This window comes from Pimephales promelas, chromosome 1, assembly GCF_988280905.1.
Source record: "Pimephales promelas chromosome 1, fPimPro1.hap1.1, whole genome shotgun sequence".
Lineage (NCBI taxonomy): Eukaryota > Metazoa > Chordata > Actinopteri > Cypriniformes > Leuciscidae > Pimephales > Pimephales promelas.
Window position 1 is genome coordinate 18804911 of NC_142769.1, and position 17328 is coordinate 18822238.

A 17328-nucleotide genomic window follows, 5' to 3' on the forward strand; every position below is an offset into this window, starting at 1 on the left:
GCCTGTTCCTCTCTCGTCCTTCACCTTCGTTGCTCCCCCTTTAAGCCCCGTTCACACTACACGCGACTTTATCGCTGCAGGTCGCCAGTGGCTGCGCTGGAGGGTGTTCTCCACTTCTGGTTGCCTATAGTAATGTTTTTGAGTGACCTTCACGGAAGTTACTCTATGTTAGACAACAAATACGTTTGGTACCACTTTATTTTGATAGTCCACTTTAGACATTCAACTAACTATTAGTAACTTTGCCGCTACAGGTCAACTAACTATCATTAGAGTATCAGTAGACTGTCTGCTTAATATCTGCTAACATTTTATTTTGTTGGTCCCCCAACAGATATTCTACTGACTATAAGTAACTTAGCAACTACAAGTCAACTTGTTCTCCTAACCTGAACCCTAACACCTAACCATAACCTGACAGTCTACTACAGTCTACTAATACTCCAATGACAGTTAGTTGACATGTAGTTGAAAAGTTACTTATAGTTAGTAGAATGTTTAAAGTGACTATCGAAATAAAGTGTAACCATACGTTTTATTACCGCTACAGACAAATATTCTGTAAGGAAAAGTCTAAATATAAATGGAATCAGTACAAAAAATGCATAAAATTAAAGATGAACGAGAAACAGTGAGTGCTCTTTGCCATCGTGGCAATTTAATTGCAGCAAACGGGCAAATACCAGTCTATCTGGGTTCCCTGAAACCATTCAGTCACGGAGTTGGTACGATGAACACCACTGTATGTATACGGAGATATATCATGAGTTATAGGACAGTTTCTGACTGCTAAAATGAGCTTCTTGTTCAATGAGCTAAAACGCGCTCCACTGACTTCACTCCTATTGGTTGTCGCTCGCAAAAATCGCCGTTCATTTGCATAAAGTTAAACATTTCTCAACTTTGTCGCTGGACACGCCCCACCGGTCGCTGTCGCGCGTGTCGCCGGAAGTCGCCTGCTCACCATTGAAATGAATGGTATCGCGTCGCTGGTCGCGTGTAGTGTGAACGGGGCTTTATGCTTCCGCTCCTCCGTGAGCGATACGAGACCAGTGCGTCGCACAAGGTGTCGTTCATTATTATAGGGGTGATGAACTGAGAAATCAAATTTTCCTTGAGCTTTTGAAATCTAAGAGGTTATCATATTATAAGAATATCCTGTAAGTTTCAGAACTAAAAACGTCCTTGTTAGAACAATAAAAGCTTTAATTGACACCAGGCTCTGCAAACGACTCATTTTTCAAAGTGGGGAACTATGACGTCAAAGAGGATAAAACCCCATCCCCGCAGGAGAAGATCAACACCTACTATAACACGGGTGGTTTAGCCCCGCCCACCGATTTTCGCATTACACGCATACGCAACGTTACACGCAACGTTTTATTTTGTGTCACCAGCTTAGGTCGAGTTACACTACTCGAGTAACTGTATTTAAATAGGGAAAACGAGGAGGTGTTTGGTCGCTTCTTTTGGCCCATATTTAATGAACTGGGCTAAGCTAAGTGCTAACAAATTTTTGCGGCAATACAGAGCGATATAGTCCACGCACTGAGACGAGAGAGATATGTTTCAACTCGTCTTAGTTAAGGGAATAACATAGTTTAATATGAAAAACGGGTGGAGTATCGCTTTAATCACGCCACCGGCCTCGCGCCGTTCTCCCACAGCCCTCTTGGCCTCGTCCTGCCTGCCACACTGTCATATAATCGAATGAGCTCTGACAGCTATAGGTGAAGACTGTCCACAGAACCTTAATATGCAAGAGAGATAGCCTTGACTTCACTTTTTCCTTCTTTTTGGATGCTGGGGACCCTTTTCTAGGTGACACAAAGTACACAAACAATTGATCAGTCTTATACCACAGGGCAGCTCTATGAACTTAAGTATTCAATGCACTAACTGGCCATAGCAGATTTAGCTTTTCCTGGTCCAATGTCTTTGCAAAACAATAGATCACGATGATCTCTAAGCACGGTGGGGCAACCTACAGGGCCTGAATGTCTCCTACTCTCTTTAGAGATGATATCACCAGAAGAAACACATGTTTTTTATGTCATAAATTTCTCTGGGAGGTTTTCATAGGCTCAAACAGGGCTGTTAAGAAACCTTCCAAAACAACGGCCCAATCCATCCGGTTGCCTCGTGCAGCTTGCAGGCCTCAGCCTCACAGCACTATGGAGGATGTAGTAAAGTTAGGTTTTATGGGAAAAAGGAGGTGGGAGCCGGTGAACATTCAAATAACTTTTAATAATCATAATGAACAAATATTAAAGACAGCAGCCCCTCATGGACGATTGCTGCCACATACAAATATGCTCCTCCTTTAGAGATTCTCGCGCCGTTCCCCCACAGCCCTCTGCCTCATCCTGCTCGCAACAGAGGAAACGAGACACCAGCGCGTTTACATCTAAAGTTGTATGGTAAGCAGCAATGGCCACCAGAGTGGATGGAGATAACCCTGTAGAGAACCACCTGCAGGAAATCGAGCACTGTACCAACCATACAGTTAGGCTGGTGATTTCTGCAGTGAATTATGAGGTCCAAGAACAATACTCGGGCTGGCCAGAACAGGCTACTAACAACAGATGGACCCTGTCCCAGTGAACTCTCTCTAGAACTCCTGGGAACAGAGCAATCGGGGAAAAGGTGAACAGATGCAGCCTCGGCCACGTCTTCACCATGGCATCCAGGGAGAACGAAAGCGGACAGTGTGTCATTTCTTGAGATGCGAATCCACCTGGCTGTACTCCCTTCAGAACAACTCCACCACCATGGGGTGGAGTCTCCATTCCCCGGGCCACAGCACTTGCCTTGACAGGATGTCTGCTCCATGATTTTGGTGCCCAGGGATATATACACTTCTTTCAGGGAGAGCAGCTTTCCCTGAGTCCACAGGAGGATCTGGTTCCCTGAGAGCGGGTGCTGGATCTAGCTGGTGAGGGCAGAGAAATGGCAAAGCCTATCTCCAACCCCTCCTTTAGATCCATTTGCAATTCCCACAAAATCAGCCGCCACTCTGCCGGCTCAGCAGGGCCTAAATCGCAGGGAGCGCCCGGCGGGAGCGGAGTGTGCTCAGCAGTAGCTGCTCACAATGAGCAGTCAGCGAGCTATGCTCCTCTTCCAGACAAACAAACCATAAATTGTGTGAAATAGCGAGGGCAGGAAGAAACACACTATTTAAAACCCTGTTTGCTCGCCATTTATTTAATATACTATACAGTTTTGGGGAGTAGTTAACTACAAGTAGCTTCGCTACTAACTTAACTACATTTTTCAGTAGCTTGGCAGTAGCTCAGTTGCTTTTTAAACAGTGTAGCTTTTCCAGTAGCTAACTACTTTTTGCAGTAAGTAGCGGTATAGCGCAAGCAAAAGCTACATTGCATTTTGTCGAGCCTGCGCGAATCAGCGCGATGCAAGGAAAATCTTCTTCTTGTTAGATTACAAACCAAAAACTAATGGTTCACTCTACAGAAGTGTGTTGACACACCCCATGATGGGGCAAGACGTACCGGCAGATTTGGAGGATGGAGAAACAACTAATGTTAATTTAATTACCCATGGCCTTATTTGTCCAAATTCATGTATCTCAAAGAATCGACAAGTAAAGGTTTCCACTTTTGTATGCAATCTTTGCAAACCAAAGTTTAAAACGCCGTCTACTTCAAAGACCTCAAGCACAAATTTAAGGACGCACATACAGGTCAGTAATGGCCATTTTAAATGTATTAATTATCCTGCTTTATTGCTCTCTGTTACATCAAATTTCTATTTCTTATTTATTTACAATGACCCGTCATGATCTGTCCACCAGTTTTGCACTTTTGACAAACAGTCTGAGATATTTGAGTGTTGTGTGTAATAAAACAATACTCTTTTTTTGAAATCATAATTGTATATTGCATTGTTTTAAACACTAAATATTTTACTTAAAACATTCCTCAGATGCTTATTCAGTTATTTATATTTATAATATACGTTGTTCAAAAAAAGCAAAAGTAGTTTCAATGTAGCTAGCTACTTTTTGATAGTAACTTGTAGTGTAGTTAACTACTTTTCTAAAAGAGTAGCTTGACTGTAGTTTAACTACTTTAACTTATGAGTAGCTTGAAGCTTGTCAAACTACAGTTTCAGAGTAGTTTACCCAACACTATATTATAGCATGAGTTGAAAGAGTTGTCATTTTTTCCTAAATTTGTTTAGCAACTTGTTTAATTCTACGGGTCAGGGGAAAGGTCATAACGTTTTTGTAGAAAAATACTTCACTATCATTAATTGGACCTCAGGGGAGAAAAAAAAAATGGTTACAAAATATGATCCTTTAAATTTCTCTCACAGAATAAAATTAACTGAATCCCACTAGCATTGTCCATTTCTTAACCACAGCATTTTAGCCACAGCTTGTCCACTCAGATGTCTGGTCGCTTTGTTTTTATTTTATTATTATTTTTTTTTGTGCAGCATCATTTTAGGTAAGTAACCAGAGTACACATTTTCATGAGATTTCTGAGAGCTACATATTGCCCACAGCAAACTGAAGTTGACTTGAATGTACACTCTAAAAAATGTTAAGTTGTTTTAACCCAATTTTGGGTCAAATATGGACAAACTCAAACATTGTGTTAAAATTATAATTAAAAAAAAAATGTAACAATGGCTGGATTTGTCTATTGATTAAATTTGTTTCTTATGGAAATATAGATGCTAAGTGCAGCCACTTTAGTTAGGTCATCACAAGTAAAACATCGATTATAAATGATCATGGGATCAGATGATTTGAAGACTGTTACTGTCACAGTCCTTCGTCTGCACCATCCTGTCTGCGTCTCCTGCACTACACTTCCCATGATCCTCTCGTCTGCACACCTGAACTCACTCCCTCATCAGCCTCCCGTTCAGCGTCCTGCTTCATCTGTCTCACCTGTTTGCACCTCGTTATGTTTGATTCATCTGTGTATTTAGTTCCCTCTGTTTTATTCAGTCCTTGTCGGTTGATGTGAATGTTACCTTGTGTTTGCTCCCGATTCCTGTATTTGTTGCATGTCGTTTTTGGAATTAAATTCTTCTTCTTGTTCATCTGGACTCCTCCTGCTCTTCTGCCTGCACCCACACCGTGACAGTTACAATCACATTAGTCACAAATTCAAATCTCATTGCTTTTAAGAACAAATGGTAACACTTTATTGAAAGGTTATGTAGTTAAACGCTACTAGTACTTACTATAGTAATAACAGTACATTATGCATAATTACAAGTAACTAACCATAAACCATACCCTTACCCTAACTGTACTGTAACTCTTTAGTAAGTACCGGTATATGTAGTTAATTAATATTTTAGTTCATAAATATACTCAGCACTTATTTGAGTAAGTACAATGTAACTGTCACCTTAAAATGAAGTGTAACCGAATAAATACATTTCTGTCATGACAACTATCGGAGATAGGCATGGTAATGGTAATGGATATGGCAATGTTAATGTATGGTCTTGGTGGAATAGATCTGCTACACTGCTGCTGCTGCTGCAGAGCAAATGCTGAGACCCGCTACTGCCAATACATTCACAGACATTCCTATGAGCATGTAAGATCTGCTGCTGCATATGTAACATGCATGACTTAACCCCCGTAGCAGATCTATACAGGTGGACCTGGGGAAGGTGGAGGGTTTCTGAAGCACACTGCAGGCTGCTAACAGCAACACTATTGGTATTTGTTTAAATGTTGAGCCACAGCTCATTGGCCACCACTGGAACAGCAACCAATCAGCTGTGCTATGAAGATGATGATGTGATTGTTACCAAAATAAGTTAAGGACCTATCAGCCTGCACCATCTAGGTTGTCATGCCAGAACTTGGTAATCAACATTTAATATACAGTAATATAATATAATATAATATAATATAATATAATATAATATAATATAATATAAAGACCTATACATTATAATGCACATCATTCCTCACACTCTGATGGGATCTCTGAAATAGGACAAACTGCTATTAAAGCTTATTGCCTAATAACACTCCTTTGAACCTTAACCATATATATATATATAACTTGCAGCATCATTATGCTCATTGCTTGACTGCAAGCTATTACTTTGAAATAGGCAACTACCGAAATATAGTTTGAGCTATCATGATGATGAGCTAAAATGATAGCCTATAATGTTCTTTAGAAATGTTTTGGGTTCAGTGCCAGACAAGCTATATGGACAGCATCTGTGTTTGATTATCTCTCTCTCTCACACACACACACAGTTTTTTTTCTTTTTCTTTTGTTATTTTTTTATTAAAGCCACAAAACATATTGTTATCAGACAAGTTTACAAAGTTGTGCTCAATGGTTTTGTATGAAATTATATCCAATAATTTAGCTTTGCTGTCATTGTGACATACTGTAACTGCACTGAAAAGCACTGTTTACACAAAGTAAATAATGATGTTGTAAATGCGTACCAAGATGCTTATCCACCTATAAGTATTCTCACTTAAAGGGACACTTCACCCATTTGCATTAAGCTTTGTATCTTTAGAAACCCAGTCATATTTTTGAATGGTCATGGTTTATTCCCTTGTTTTGATGGGAGAAATAAGGATTTAAGGGTTTTACTTCCTGCTTATCGTGACGTGAAAATCATCATTTTGCGTCACGATAAGCAGGAAGTCATATTTCAGCAAAATCTTTTAGACTACAAACATTAGCTCATTATTATTCCAGGATGTGGGACCCACTCACGCTACAAGCCTATTGCAGATCAGTGGGTGGGACTTCACTTGCAGATACTGAATCAATATCCGCCATCTTGTTTGGAAGCTAAGCTAACAAGCGCTGTGGAGATAGTAAGTTATGACAATGACGGAAGAAACTAAGCGATATAGAAGAAGAGGTTTTGAAGTTCTGCTGCTCGAATCCGATGTTCGTGGCTATCTTTACGAGCTGCAGTATAGTGAAGAGCAGCTGAGGCTGATGGAGGAGCAGGAGGCGGCTGCCTGTCGGTTAAGAAGCCCGGACTGGGTCGAGCTCGGCGGCCTGCTGTTGCATGTGCTCTCGCTGCGTGCTACGGCTTGCGGACACAGCCCGTCTGCTGCAGAGAATTTCAATGATGGCAATTTCTCCTGGAGGAAATCTCTGAATCAGACGAGCACACGGACGTTTGTGTTGTGATAGTTTCGCCTGACAGAACATCCAGGTATCATGCAGTAATTCACCAAACAGAAATAAATACAAACGATGTAATTTGCCAATGTAACGTGAACGGGGCTTGTTGTTGTGGGAAGAAGGAGGCAGGAACCGGCGAACATTTAAACATTTTAATAGTAAAATGAACAAATACAAAACGAAAGTATAAGCCAGCAGCCCCTCATTGACGACTGCTGTAAAGTTAACAGAAACAAAACATCATAAAATCAGGCCTGTTTCTCTCTCGATCTGCCGTTGTCTCTCCCCGTTTTGTGCTTTCGCTTCTCCGTGAGAGACGTGAGACCGGCGCGCACCTCACAGGCGTCTTTCATTATCACTCACGCCACCGGCCTTGCGCTGCGCGCCGTCGTATTACATCCCTCGCCCTTGATCGCCCCGCTCGCCACAGCCAACTAGACATTTTGTGTGAAATGAATTTCAAACTCCGGTGACAGCTAATGTTAGCCTTGTAGACGGAAGAGTGAATTCTCTGTTTGCGCTGTTCCGGATTAGTGGGTGTGGCTTGTGGAACTGTGCAATGCGGTGCATTGTGGGACCTGTAGTCTTTTAATACAAATGCGGCCCTTGGTTATTTTCTGTCTTTTCTCGGTCAAGAGGGCACCAAATTAAAAAAAATCTTTTACATTTCGACTACATATGATCCACTTCAATAAAGATTAAAGTTGCAATGGGTGAAATGCTCCTTTAATGAAATCATCAAAAAACTTTATATTTCAAGAAATAAACAGGTTTTTACTTAATTTGTGTAAGTGGACAAATACAGGATTCACATTTAAACTGCAGGGGCAAATTATTTTCTTTGATACCCAATATTATGCCTACAGTGCTGTTGATAGAGCGTAACTTGTTTTTTAACCCAGAACATTTCTTTAACTCAGACATACAGGTAAAAACATTACTGACTATTGCTTCTCAGGCTAAACTGATTACACCTCTGGCAAACACAGCTATTACTGTATAATGCTCTTCTGAGTAACCAAGCTTACCTGTCTAAGAACAACTACATAATTTCATTTGGGGGTTATACACATCAAAGTAAGTTAAGGTTTTCTCAACACAAATGCACAAAAAACACTGAAGTATCTGTGTGCAAAGTCTAAGTGAGCTGTTTATGTCACAGAGCTTTAGCCTGAAGGTTCTTTTAATAGTTACCAGCATTTGGCCAGTTAAAATAAGTGTTAGATCAATACGTACGCTGCAGTTCCCAACATAAACTAAAACAATGTGACTCATGCCTTGTTGATCACAATAACTTTGTGTCCCCCCCACCCTCGGAACCCTCCAATTTTTGCCACTGTGTCAGCATGGCTAAGGGTGGAAGAGGTAATGAGTGTGTAGCTCAGAGCAATGATTTTGAGTAGTTAGTGATTATGTCTGGATGTGAGCTTTGCTAATAGGCATGTTTGTTTTGTCTGTTGACTGTAATACAGAAATAGAGTGCATTTCTCACTATGCTGTAAAAAGCGTTTACCTTTTAAATGGTGGTAATTCAAAGTACAGGGTGATTGACCCAAGGAAAAGTTCAGTGCACTGAGGGTTTGTGGCATTTATGAAGCGCTTTTCAATCCCTGTAGAGTTATTATGGCTGGAGTTTGGGGAATTGGGGACTCATAAAGTCTGAAAATCATAGAGGTAATTTATGAAAGCACAGATAATGGTGCTCTCTCAGTAATAATACACAAATCAAACTGCCAGCTGTGTTCTCTCATTGAAATGTTATGGACACACACACACACACATAACGATCTCCTCCATCTCAGTGGCGGTCTCCCCACCAACTTTAGATTGAAAATGTGCCATCATTTCATTCTTGTTGGATGCGAAAGGTCATCACTCTGATTCGCTGCATGTTTCAAGATTTTTTTCATTTCCTAGCCCATTCCTCACTCCTCAGCAGCTCTTTCCAAAATGGTTGTACTTATGACTCACCTCTACTGTATTGCCATGTTAGAGTTTCACCTCTTTTAAAAGCACAAAAACCAAGAAGCAATTCGAAAAGTGATGTTGAATTCAGGTCTGCTGAGAATAAAAGAATGCCTCAAATAGACATTTCTCAAGGTTAGTCTGTGTCCGATTCACTACGGTTTCCATAGGTTGCCTGTCATGTAAGTTGCCTGAAAATTATCGCCTGTCATAATATCAGAACTATAATTCAAAAACACTGTAATTGTACTGAAGTAGGTTCTTAGTGTTGAACTGTACTCAGTTTATGCAGAGATAATTTACTGAAAACTGTTCATTCCATTCAACCCATTCAAGTGTAAATGTAAATGCATTGCACTATGGTGCTTTTAAAATGTTGTTCGTTTTGAGCAGCTTGGCCTGTCTACTTATGGCCAGAGATGTATAGTAACGAAGTAGAACTACTTAAGTACTGTACTTAAGTACTAAAATGGTGTATCTGTACTCTACTAGAGTATTGTTTTTTTCTCATACTTCTACTTTTACTTCAGTAGATATTTTCGATGAATTTAATACTTTTACTTCGATATTTTTTTTAATGTTCTGCTAGTTACTCGTTACTATTATACACATTTTACGAATCATTCGTTGCAAGTTGTCTTTCATGCTGCCTAAATCACACGCCAGTTTTAATGGTATTAATTAACACACACATTGACAACTAACGCAGGGGTTGTCCTGCAATGACATTTTTTAAAGCAAATTTGTATCCCACCAACTTAACAATTAAAGTTGGACTGTGATTTCATGAAACATAATAAAATACAATCTATAAGCATTTTTTTTTTTAAACTCATGAATCCAAGTTCACTAAGCTTGCATTTTTAGTTATGGTGAGCATTAGCATTACATAATAGTGGCTCTGAAATTACACCCTTCAGCATCATATTTCATTGTTTGAATTGGAAAAAAGGCATGTGCTGTGGATGGTAGTCATTCTCCATTATCAGAGAGCCAGTGGCACACAAAAAATTAAACAACTTGACTTTATGGTTATAAATGTTGTAGTGTCCCTCTGCATGTACAGTATGTGTGTGAGCGTGCTTTTATGTGTGTATACCCTGATGAATAGACTATATTACAGAGTCAGTCCTCACATCCTGCACACTCCCAGCTCTAATCACAGCCTCTCTCTCTCTCTGACGGGATCACGGCTCTGACCACCCGCCCTTTTCAAAGCCACACAAAACAACTCAAGCTGAAGCCTGGCCTCTTATCAGCCAATATTTTCCTAGAGGGTGGTGTGATGAAGAAAGATTCACTTCTGGAAGGAATGATGGGATAGAGTAGGATTGATGGCTGAGATAATATATCTCTATATATATTTTCTCTCTCTCTCTCTCTCTCTCTCTCTCTCTCTCTCTCTCTCTCTCTCTCTCTCTCTCTCTCTCATTGAGCCAGTGCTTTGAAGCATGTGAGGCCTATACGGAAAAAAGACATTTGCAGTCTGAGTGGAATCTTAGTTATTCAGAGGGACTGCGATTGAAACACTGTTCACATGAACACACATATGTATTAAGTCAATGATTTATGAGAACGTACTGGTCACTGGAGGTTTTTATTTATTTATTTATTTATTTGGTATCAGTCTACAACTACACAGCCTACTATGGGTGTAAATGTTCTCTTTAAAAAAATACTAACCGTACCATCCACCCACAGTTCGGCACTTACTTGAACGTGGTTACGTTTTCACGTCAACAATATGCTTAAAAAGGAGAAGTTTTTCCTTTGAGTTTTCCACATACAGACGACACCATTGTCAAAACGATCCTCATTCACACGAAAACGACTAAAAACGCTGTAATCTGCTGCCTGTCAGGCCATTAGATGGTGATGAAACACTCTGTCTCCTCAGTAAGCTGGTGTGTGGTGGGCGTTCTGGTGCAATATGGCTGCCGTCGCATCATCCAGGTGGATGCTGCACATTGGTGGTGGTTGAGGAGATCCCCCCCTCTTTGTGAAGCACTTTGAGTGTCCAGAAAGGTGCTATATAATTGTAATGAATTATTATTTTTTATTATTATAGTTTGAACACATAATACGCATATGCATGACGTTCATATTTCTCAGATTTACATTTTTGACAGCCTAGCCCATTACACTACGCATCTAGTATAGACCATTTCACAAGATGTAAACAACACAGGTCCAGAAGCACTTCCTGTTTCAGTTTTTTAACACTACATAAAAGCTGGGATAAAATACAACCAACAGAACATTTAAAACTGAATCAAAAAGTTAAACAAACATCTTTAAGATGTTTTCTTTACATGTGAAATAAAGAAAACAGTTACAAACTGAAACAGGAAGTGCTTCTGGACCAGTGTTGTTTACATCTTGTGAAATGGTCTATGGTTAACCCTCAGGTGCTCTTCGGTCAGAAAATTTTTCAGTTTTGAAATTTTTAAAATCACAGCTTCATCGGAATGTTACGAAACTTGGTGACTTTTATGGCATTGGGTAGGCTATGTGAACATACAAAAAAAATGAGGTCATGATTCGAGCAATTTAAATGGTCGTAAAAAATGAGTCACACTTTTGCTCTTCTGTCAAAAATGACCGACACATAGGAAATGAATGGGAAATTGACAAAAAAAAAAAAAATTCTCAGAATTTTTGTATGTACAATCGACAAATCGGCCACAAATTCTAAAAAAAGTACACCGCAGGAAAGGGGTGACACTCTACAACATCTAGAGTGCAAAACAGACACACCCACCAACACACACACACACACACACACACACACACATACAAACACACTTTTATACACATACACACCAATAAATTTTGATTACAAAAAGTATGTTTTGAATTTTTTAAAATCACAGCTTCATAGCAATGTTACGAAACTTCGTGACTTTTATGGCATTATGTATGTGAACACACAAAAAATTGAGGTCATGATCTGAGCATGCTAAGTGGTCTTAAAAAAATAGTCACACTTGTGGTCTTTGGTCAAAAATGACCCCCATAGGAAATGAATGGGAAATTGTAAAAAAAAAAATGGAAAAATAAATTGTGAATTTTTGTTTTTTGTCCATTTTTTTTTATAAGAAATAGTTTTTGAGATTGTTTCAACTATATATTCAAATCCACCAACAACAACAACAAAAAATGTGTTCATAAACAGCTGGGGAATTCACATGCCTCTCCACAGAGAGCTGTACATGCCATCTAGTGGTTACACCATGATTCTACGCTTTTTCTCTATACTGTAACCAGATGGTGCTAATTTTCTTCAATTTTTTTTTTCTGAAGGCCTAGACTCTATATTCAACTAAAATACTGATGAGAGTATAACATAAGATGCGAATGAGAGCGGTGTCTCAAACCGGTGTCTCAGACAGCCCGCAAATATTGGGTCCTCTTTCAAGTCAACATGGCCGCTTTGGTCACTAGCAGACGGTTACGTCTTAAGTGAATAAAAAAAGTTGAGGCATGTGTTATCATTATCAGTGTACTGGATCCGTGCATACATTGTGTCTTAAAATGACAGCGAGCTAATATTCCGGCTGTCTCGTCTTTTTAATATTTAACAAACAACAATAGACAAGAAAAACACTCACTGCTTTAGATTGAATAGCTTTTGTAACTTTAATAAAGCTTAATCTTTATTTTTTTACAGTCAAATATGCAATGTTAATTTACAATTTCTGTACCTACAAAGTAATGTTAGATCGTTACCTGAAAAACCTGAAAAGCACTGTTTATTTTATTTGTATTCATTTTGCACTTATTTGTACTTTTGCTTGTAGTTATTGTCATGTTTATGTTCAATTAGTGTCACCTTCATGGACTTTTATTTTGTTTGTCTTCAGTCACATGTTTCCTTTGTTCTATTTTTCCACCACTCATCAGTCATCATGACAATCCTTCACCACAGCTGCTCATCATTTAGTTTGTTATCTCTGTGTATTTAGTTACTCTGTTTTCAGTCTTTAGTCTTGGTCATTGTTTGTGTATGTTTGTTAGCAGTACACACTGTTACACCAGTTTGTCTTTGGTTTTACTTAACTACGTTGATCATTTTATCCTGTCTTCAGTCCTTCATCTTGTGACAGTCGTGTTTTTGTATTATACACCCTTAATACATGAAGTATGTATACACATACATGCATAAATACATACATGCATACATACATCCATCCAAGGATACATACATACATGCATACATTTACGTATGGATCATTGTCATGGTTATGGACTCTTATTTTGACAATCTGTTTTGTTTTTTTGGGTTCTGATTATGTACTTGTTTGATTCTATAGTTAACGATTATCTGCTTTGTCTCCCTGTTTGGTTATGTTCTTTGTCGGTACCATCATAATTTAGTGTGTAAAATGATTGTGTATTTCTCCTGTGTATTCTCAACGCATTCTCACCCCAAGGCGTCACCTTTGACCATGCTTCAATATTTGACGTTTTAGGAGCCCTTTAGCGTCACTTACATGACGCGATCCTACGGCGTCATCTAACTGACGCTAAAGGAAAGCGTCAGTTAGAGGACGCGGTTAGGTTTAGGTGTGAGGTGGGGGTAGGGTACACGCGATCCTAGGGCGTCATCTTACTGACGCTAAAGGGCGCCTAAAGCGTCAGATATTGAAGCATGTCCAAATGCTTCCCATGGCGTCAGTTAAGTGACGCCTTGGGGGTGAGAATGGGCTGGTATTCTAATTAAAGTCTCCTTGAATGTTGCATCTTCATCAATAGGATTGGATTGCGACAACACCGCACATTACATTGATTAATTCCTGTTGAGTAATAATTTCCCAAACTTTTGAGTGTGATGTATTTTTCCGTATTGAATATCAATTTTTATACTGTACATTATAAATGTGCAATTCCTAAATGCTCTTTTAGCATTGAAAATAATTAAAATGTTTAGCGACCTAGAGCAAGGTTTCCCAAACTTTTCCATTCCATGGCCCACTAAAACAAGTATAATCTATCTCAAGACCCATCAAAATATTTAAGTTTAGAAAACAGTTGACATTAATATAAGCTTAATCTTAATCAAACGACGAGTATTTCATAATTTTGTAATAGTACAACAAAATTTCTATAGCCTACTATTATTTACATTTTAATTTCTTCGCTTATAGACATTAAAGGTTATATTAAATATGTCGAAACACACTCACTCTGGTCCTATACTATGAAGTGTAATTTGCGCTGCGAGTGTTAATCGCGATGCTGAGCGCAGAACACATTGTATTGATATGGAAATGGCAAAAACCTCCACCAAATGTGTATGTGTGTGTGTGTATCACAGTGACAACTTGTTTATTCATTTTGTCTCTCTTAGGGAGCTCCTGGGTCACGACTTCATTGAAACTCACTATGAGAATGGCCTCCCCATCACGAAAACCAGCAAGCACACTGTAAGCAGGACTGAGACTTCTGTATGTGTTTGTGTGTGTGTGTGTGTCTCTTTATCTCTGCATATCTGCTCTCTCTCTCTCTCTCTCTTTCTCTCTCTCTCTCTCAGTTTGTTTTATTTGTAACATACAAAGCTTAATTTATTTTACTTAACATTTATTTATTCTTCATTTAAACAGTCTAAAGACACTTTTAGTAATTCAATCGACCCTTTCTCTATTCATTGTTTTAATGTCGCAATAATTTAATTTCTTAGAATTATCTTAACTTGGCACTCAAATATTTCCGTCTGATTATTTGCACTAATTGGATTATTTAATGAGCACATGATGTAATGAGCCATATATCATTTAATGAGCAGCCAAATATAAAAAAAGGTCTGACAGCTCTAATTTGTAAATAATTTATTTACAAGTTTATCTCACAAAAACAAATCTCAGTCATATTTAATCCTGAAAAAAAAGATAAAATTTTAACATGATTTTTTTTTTTTTTGCATTGGGACATCATTGTCATGACAATTGAAAACACATTGTCCTTCAATATTTTCATTGCTTTAATACATTTTTCTTTTGATGTGATGTAAAAACTATTTTTTTTTTGTTGTTGTTGTGTTCAGTGTTGGGGGTAAGTCATTACAAGTAACTAAAGCTACGCATTACTTTTAAATTTACAACAAAATATCTGAGTTACTTTTTCAAATAAGTAACTATAGTTGCTTTGTTTTCCCTTTTATTGACTGACACCTCTTTTGTCCCCATGTTGAGAGAAATTGGGAATAAAGTACAGAGGTTGCGTGTACTGTGTAAACATGATGCCTTTTGTAGTCTTAAAGGGATAGAGGAAATAAATTTTTGGCATGTTTTAGCTTACCTCAAGGGCATCCAAGATGTAGGTGTTTTGATATTTTTTAGGTCAAACCATTCTTGTCTGTCAGTCATATAATGGAGATCTCTGGTCTCCACCTCAAAGAGCATGCACAGAGAAGTCCAAATTAAACATGATTTAATGACTCGTAAATGTAAGTACACACTGATGGCCTAAGACACGAAACGAGCGGTTTGTGTGATAAAACAAAACGTATTTATATTGTTTTTAACTCTTGTAACCACAGCTTCACATCCAAGTGATCTGAGGGCGTGCACGCTTCGGTCTGCGCAAGTGCCGGAAAGCGCCGGAAGTTGCGGAAAAAAAATCAACATTGTCTGTTGATATATCGAATATACCTGTATATATAAATATGTTTAGATCTTTACAGTGAAAGGTAACGCTTCTGAAATGGGAGAACAAAGCACCCGTACCCTCAGATCAGTTGGACGTGGCTGTGGTTACATGAGGTAAAAACAATATAAACACTGTTCGTTTTCTCACACAAACCACTCGCTTCGTGTCTTAGACTATCAATGTGTTCTTACATTTACGAGTCATTGAATCATGTTTAATTTGGACTTCTCTGTGCTGCTCTTTGGGGTGGTGACCATAGACCTCCATTGTATGACTTATAGACAGGAACGGTTTGACCTAAAAATATTGAAATTGAAAATACTGCAGAAACAAAGACACCTACATCTTGGATGCCCTTGAGGTAAGATAAAACATATCAAAAAAATAATTCAAAGTGAACTATGCCTTTAAACTAAATGTGAACGTGCATTTACTCATCTCAATTCTCATCTCACAAAAACAGATTCAGTAATCCTCAAAATGAAGGTTGACCCAGTGCGCTTTTCGTTTCTCGGCAACGAAGAATACAACTGATGGACCTTTGTCCTACTCTACCCCAGAATTCATTAACGCCAATGATGAAAGTATTTTTATTCAAAGAAAATGGTGTGTGGTATTTCACATATAAATGGAATTATTGTGTTTTAATTTAGACAAATTGGCTAGTGAAAAAGGTGTTAAAAGCCAGGGGTCTTTTAAAAAAATTTGAACTTAGGTGCAGCTTCATTTGTTAGCTGGTCTGAGGCAAAACTTGTTGTAATATTTCGTTTTGTTTCAGGTAGCAAAGAGCAGACCACTCAATTTATTAAAATGAGGGCTGACAACGACCATTTATTTACCGTGGCCAAAAACTCGGGCATTGAAGCATGTCAAAATCCAATAAAAACTAAAAAAAAAAAAGATTTTTTTTTCCTTTTCTTTTTTGAAAATCCCCTCACAAATGTCTGCGGTCACAAAGCTGCTAGGCCATTTAAAGACGGTTCGGGGTTGCTAAGTCTGTGATTACGTCATAAAGGTTTCGCCCCGCTGTCACCGCACAAAAAAATTATTTAGGAAAAATACTTTGTATTACAAATCTTTATATTAACTGTCTTTCTATTAATACAGCACTGTGAATGCCAACCGTATGGTCTTCCAGTGGCTTACATTATTGGCAGTTTATTGTTAAGTGATACATTTAAAGCAAAACAAAAGATAACATCTATAATTTCATGTCTGAAAACATTATTTCTGTCTTACATTTCATAATAAACTCAAACGAGCTCAATTTTCCAACTTGTTTTAAGTCAGGTCATTCCCATGAATTTGAATATGTGCAAAGGATTTAGGGTGATTTAAGCGAATGATACATCCGATGCGTCTTTCAAAACAGGCCGAATGAAGGATGTGAAACAAAGGCTGTCTTCCAAGGATCCTTCAAATTGAGATGGCCTTCAGCGACGTTTCGAGGCGGCCGAAATTTGCAACCTTAGTAGGATGAAGCCTTCAGATTGAGAAACAGCCCTAAAGTGTTGAATATCCCATTCTTGTGCAACACAGAATGACAGCACAG

General features: G+C 38.5%; 1 protein-coding gene across 2 annotated transcripts in view; it reads left to right on the forward strand.

Annotated features, from left to right (window-relative positions):
• The window catches only part of adam19a (ADAM metallopeptidase domain 19a), a 140360-nt gene that overhangs the window by 61418 nt on the left and 61614 nt on the right, over positions 1-17328 (forward strand). For both annotated transcript variants that reach the window (XM_089128555.1, XM_089128557.1), the window contains exon 4: positions 14479-14554. In XM_089128555.1, the coding sequence (XP_088984681.1) occupies positions 14479-14554 (76 nt within the window). The remainder of the gene's footprint in view (positions 1-14478; positions 14555-17328) is intronic.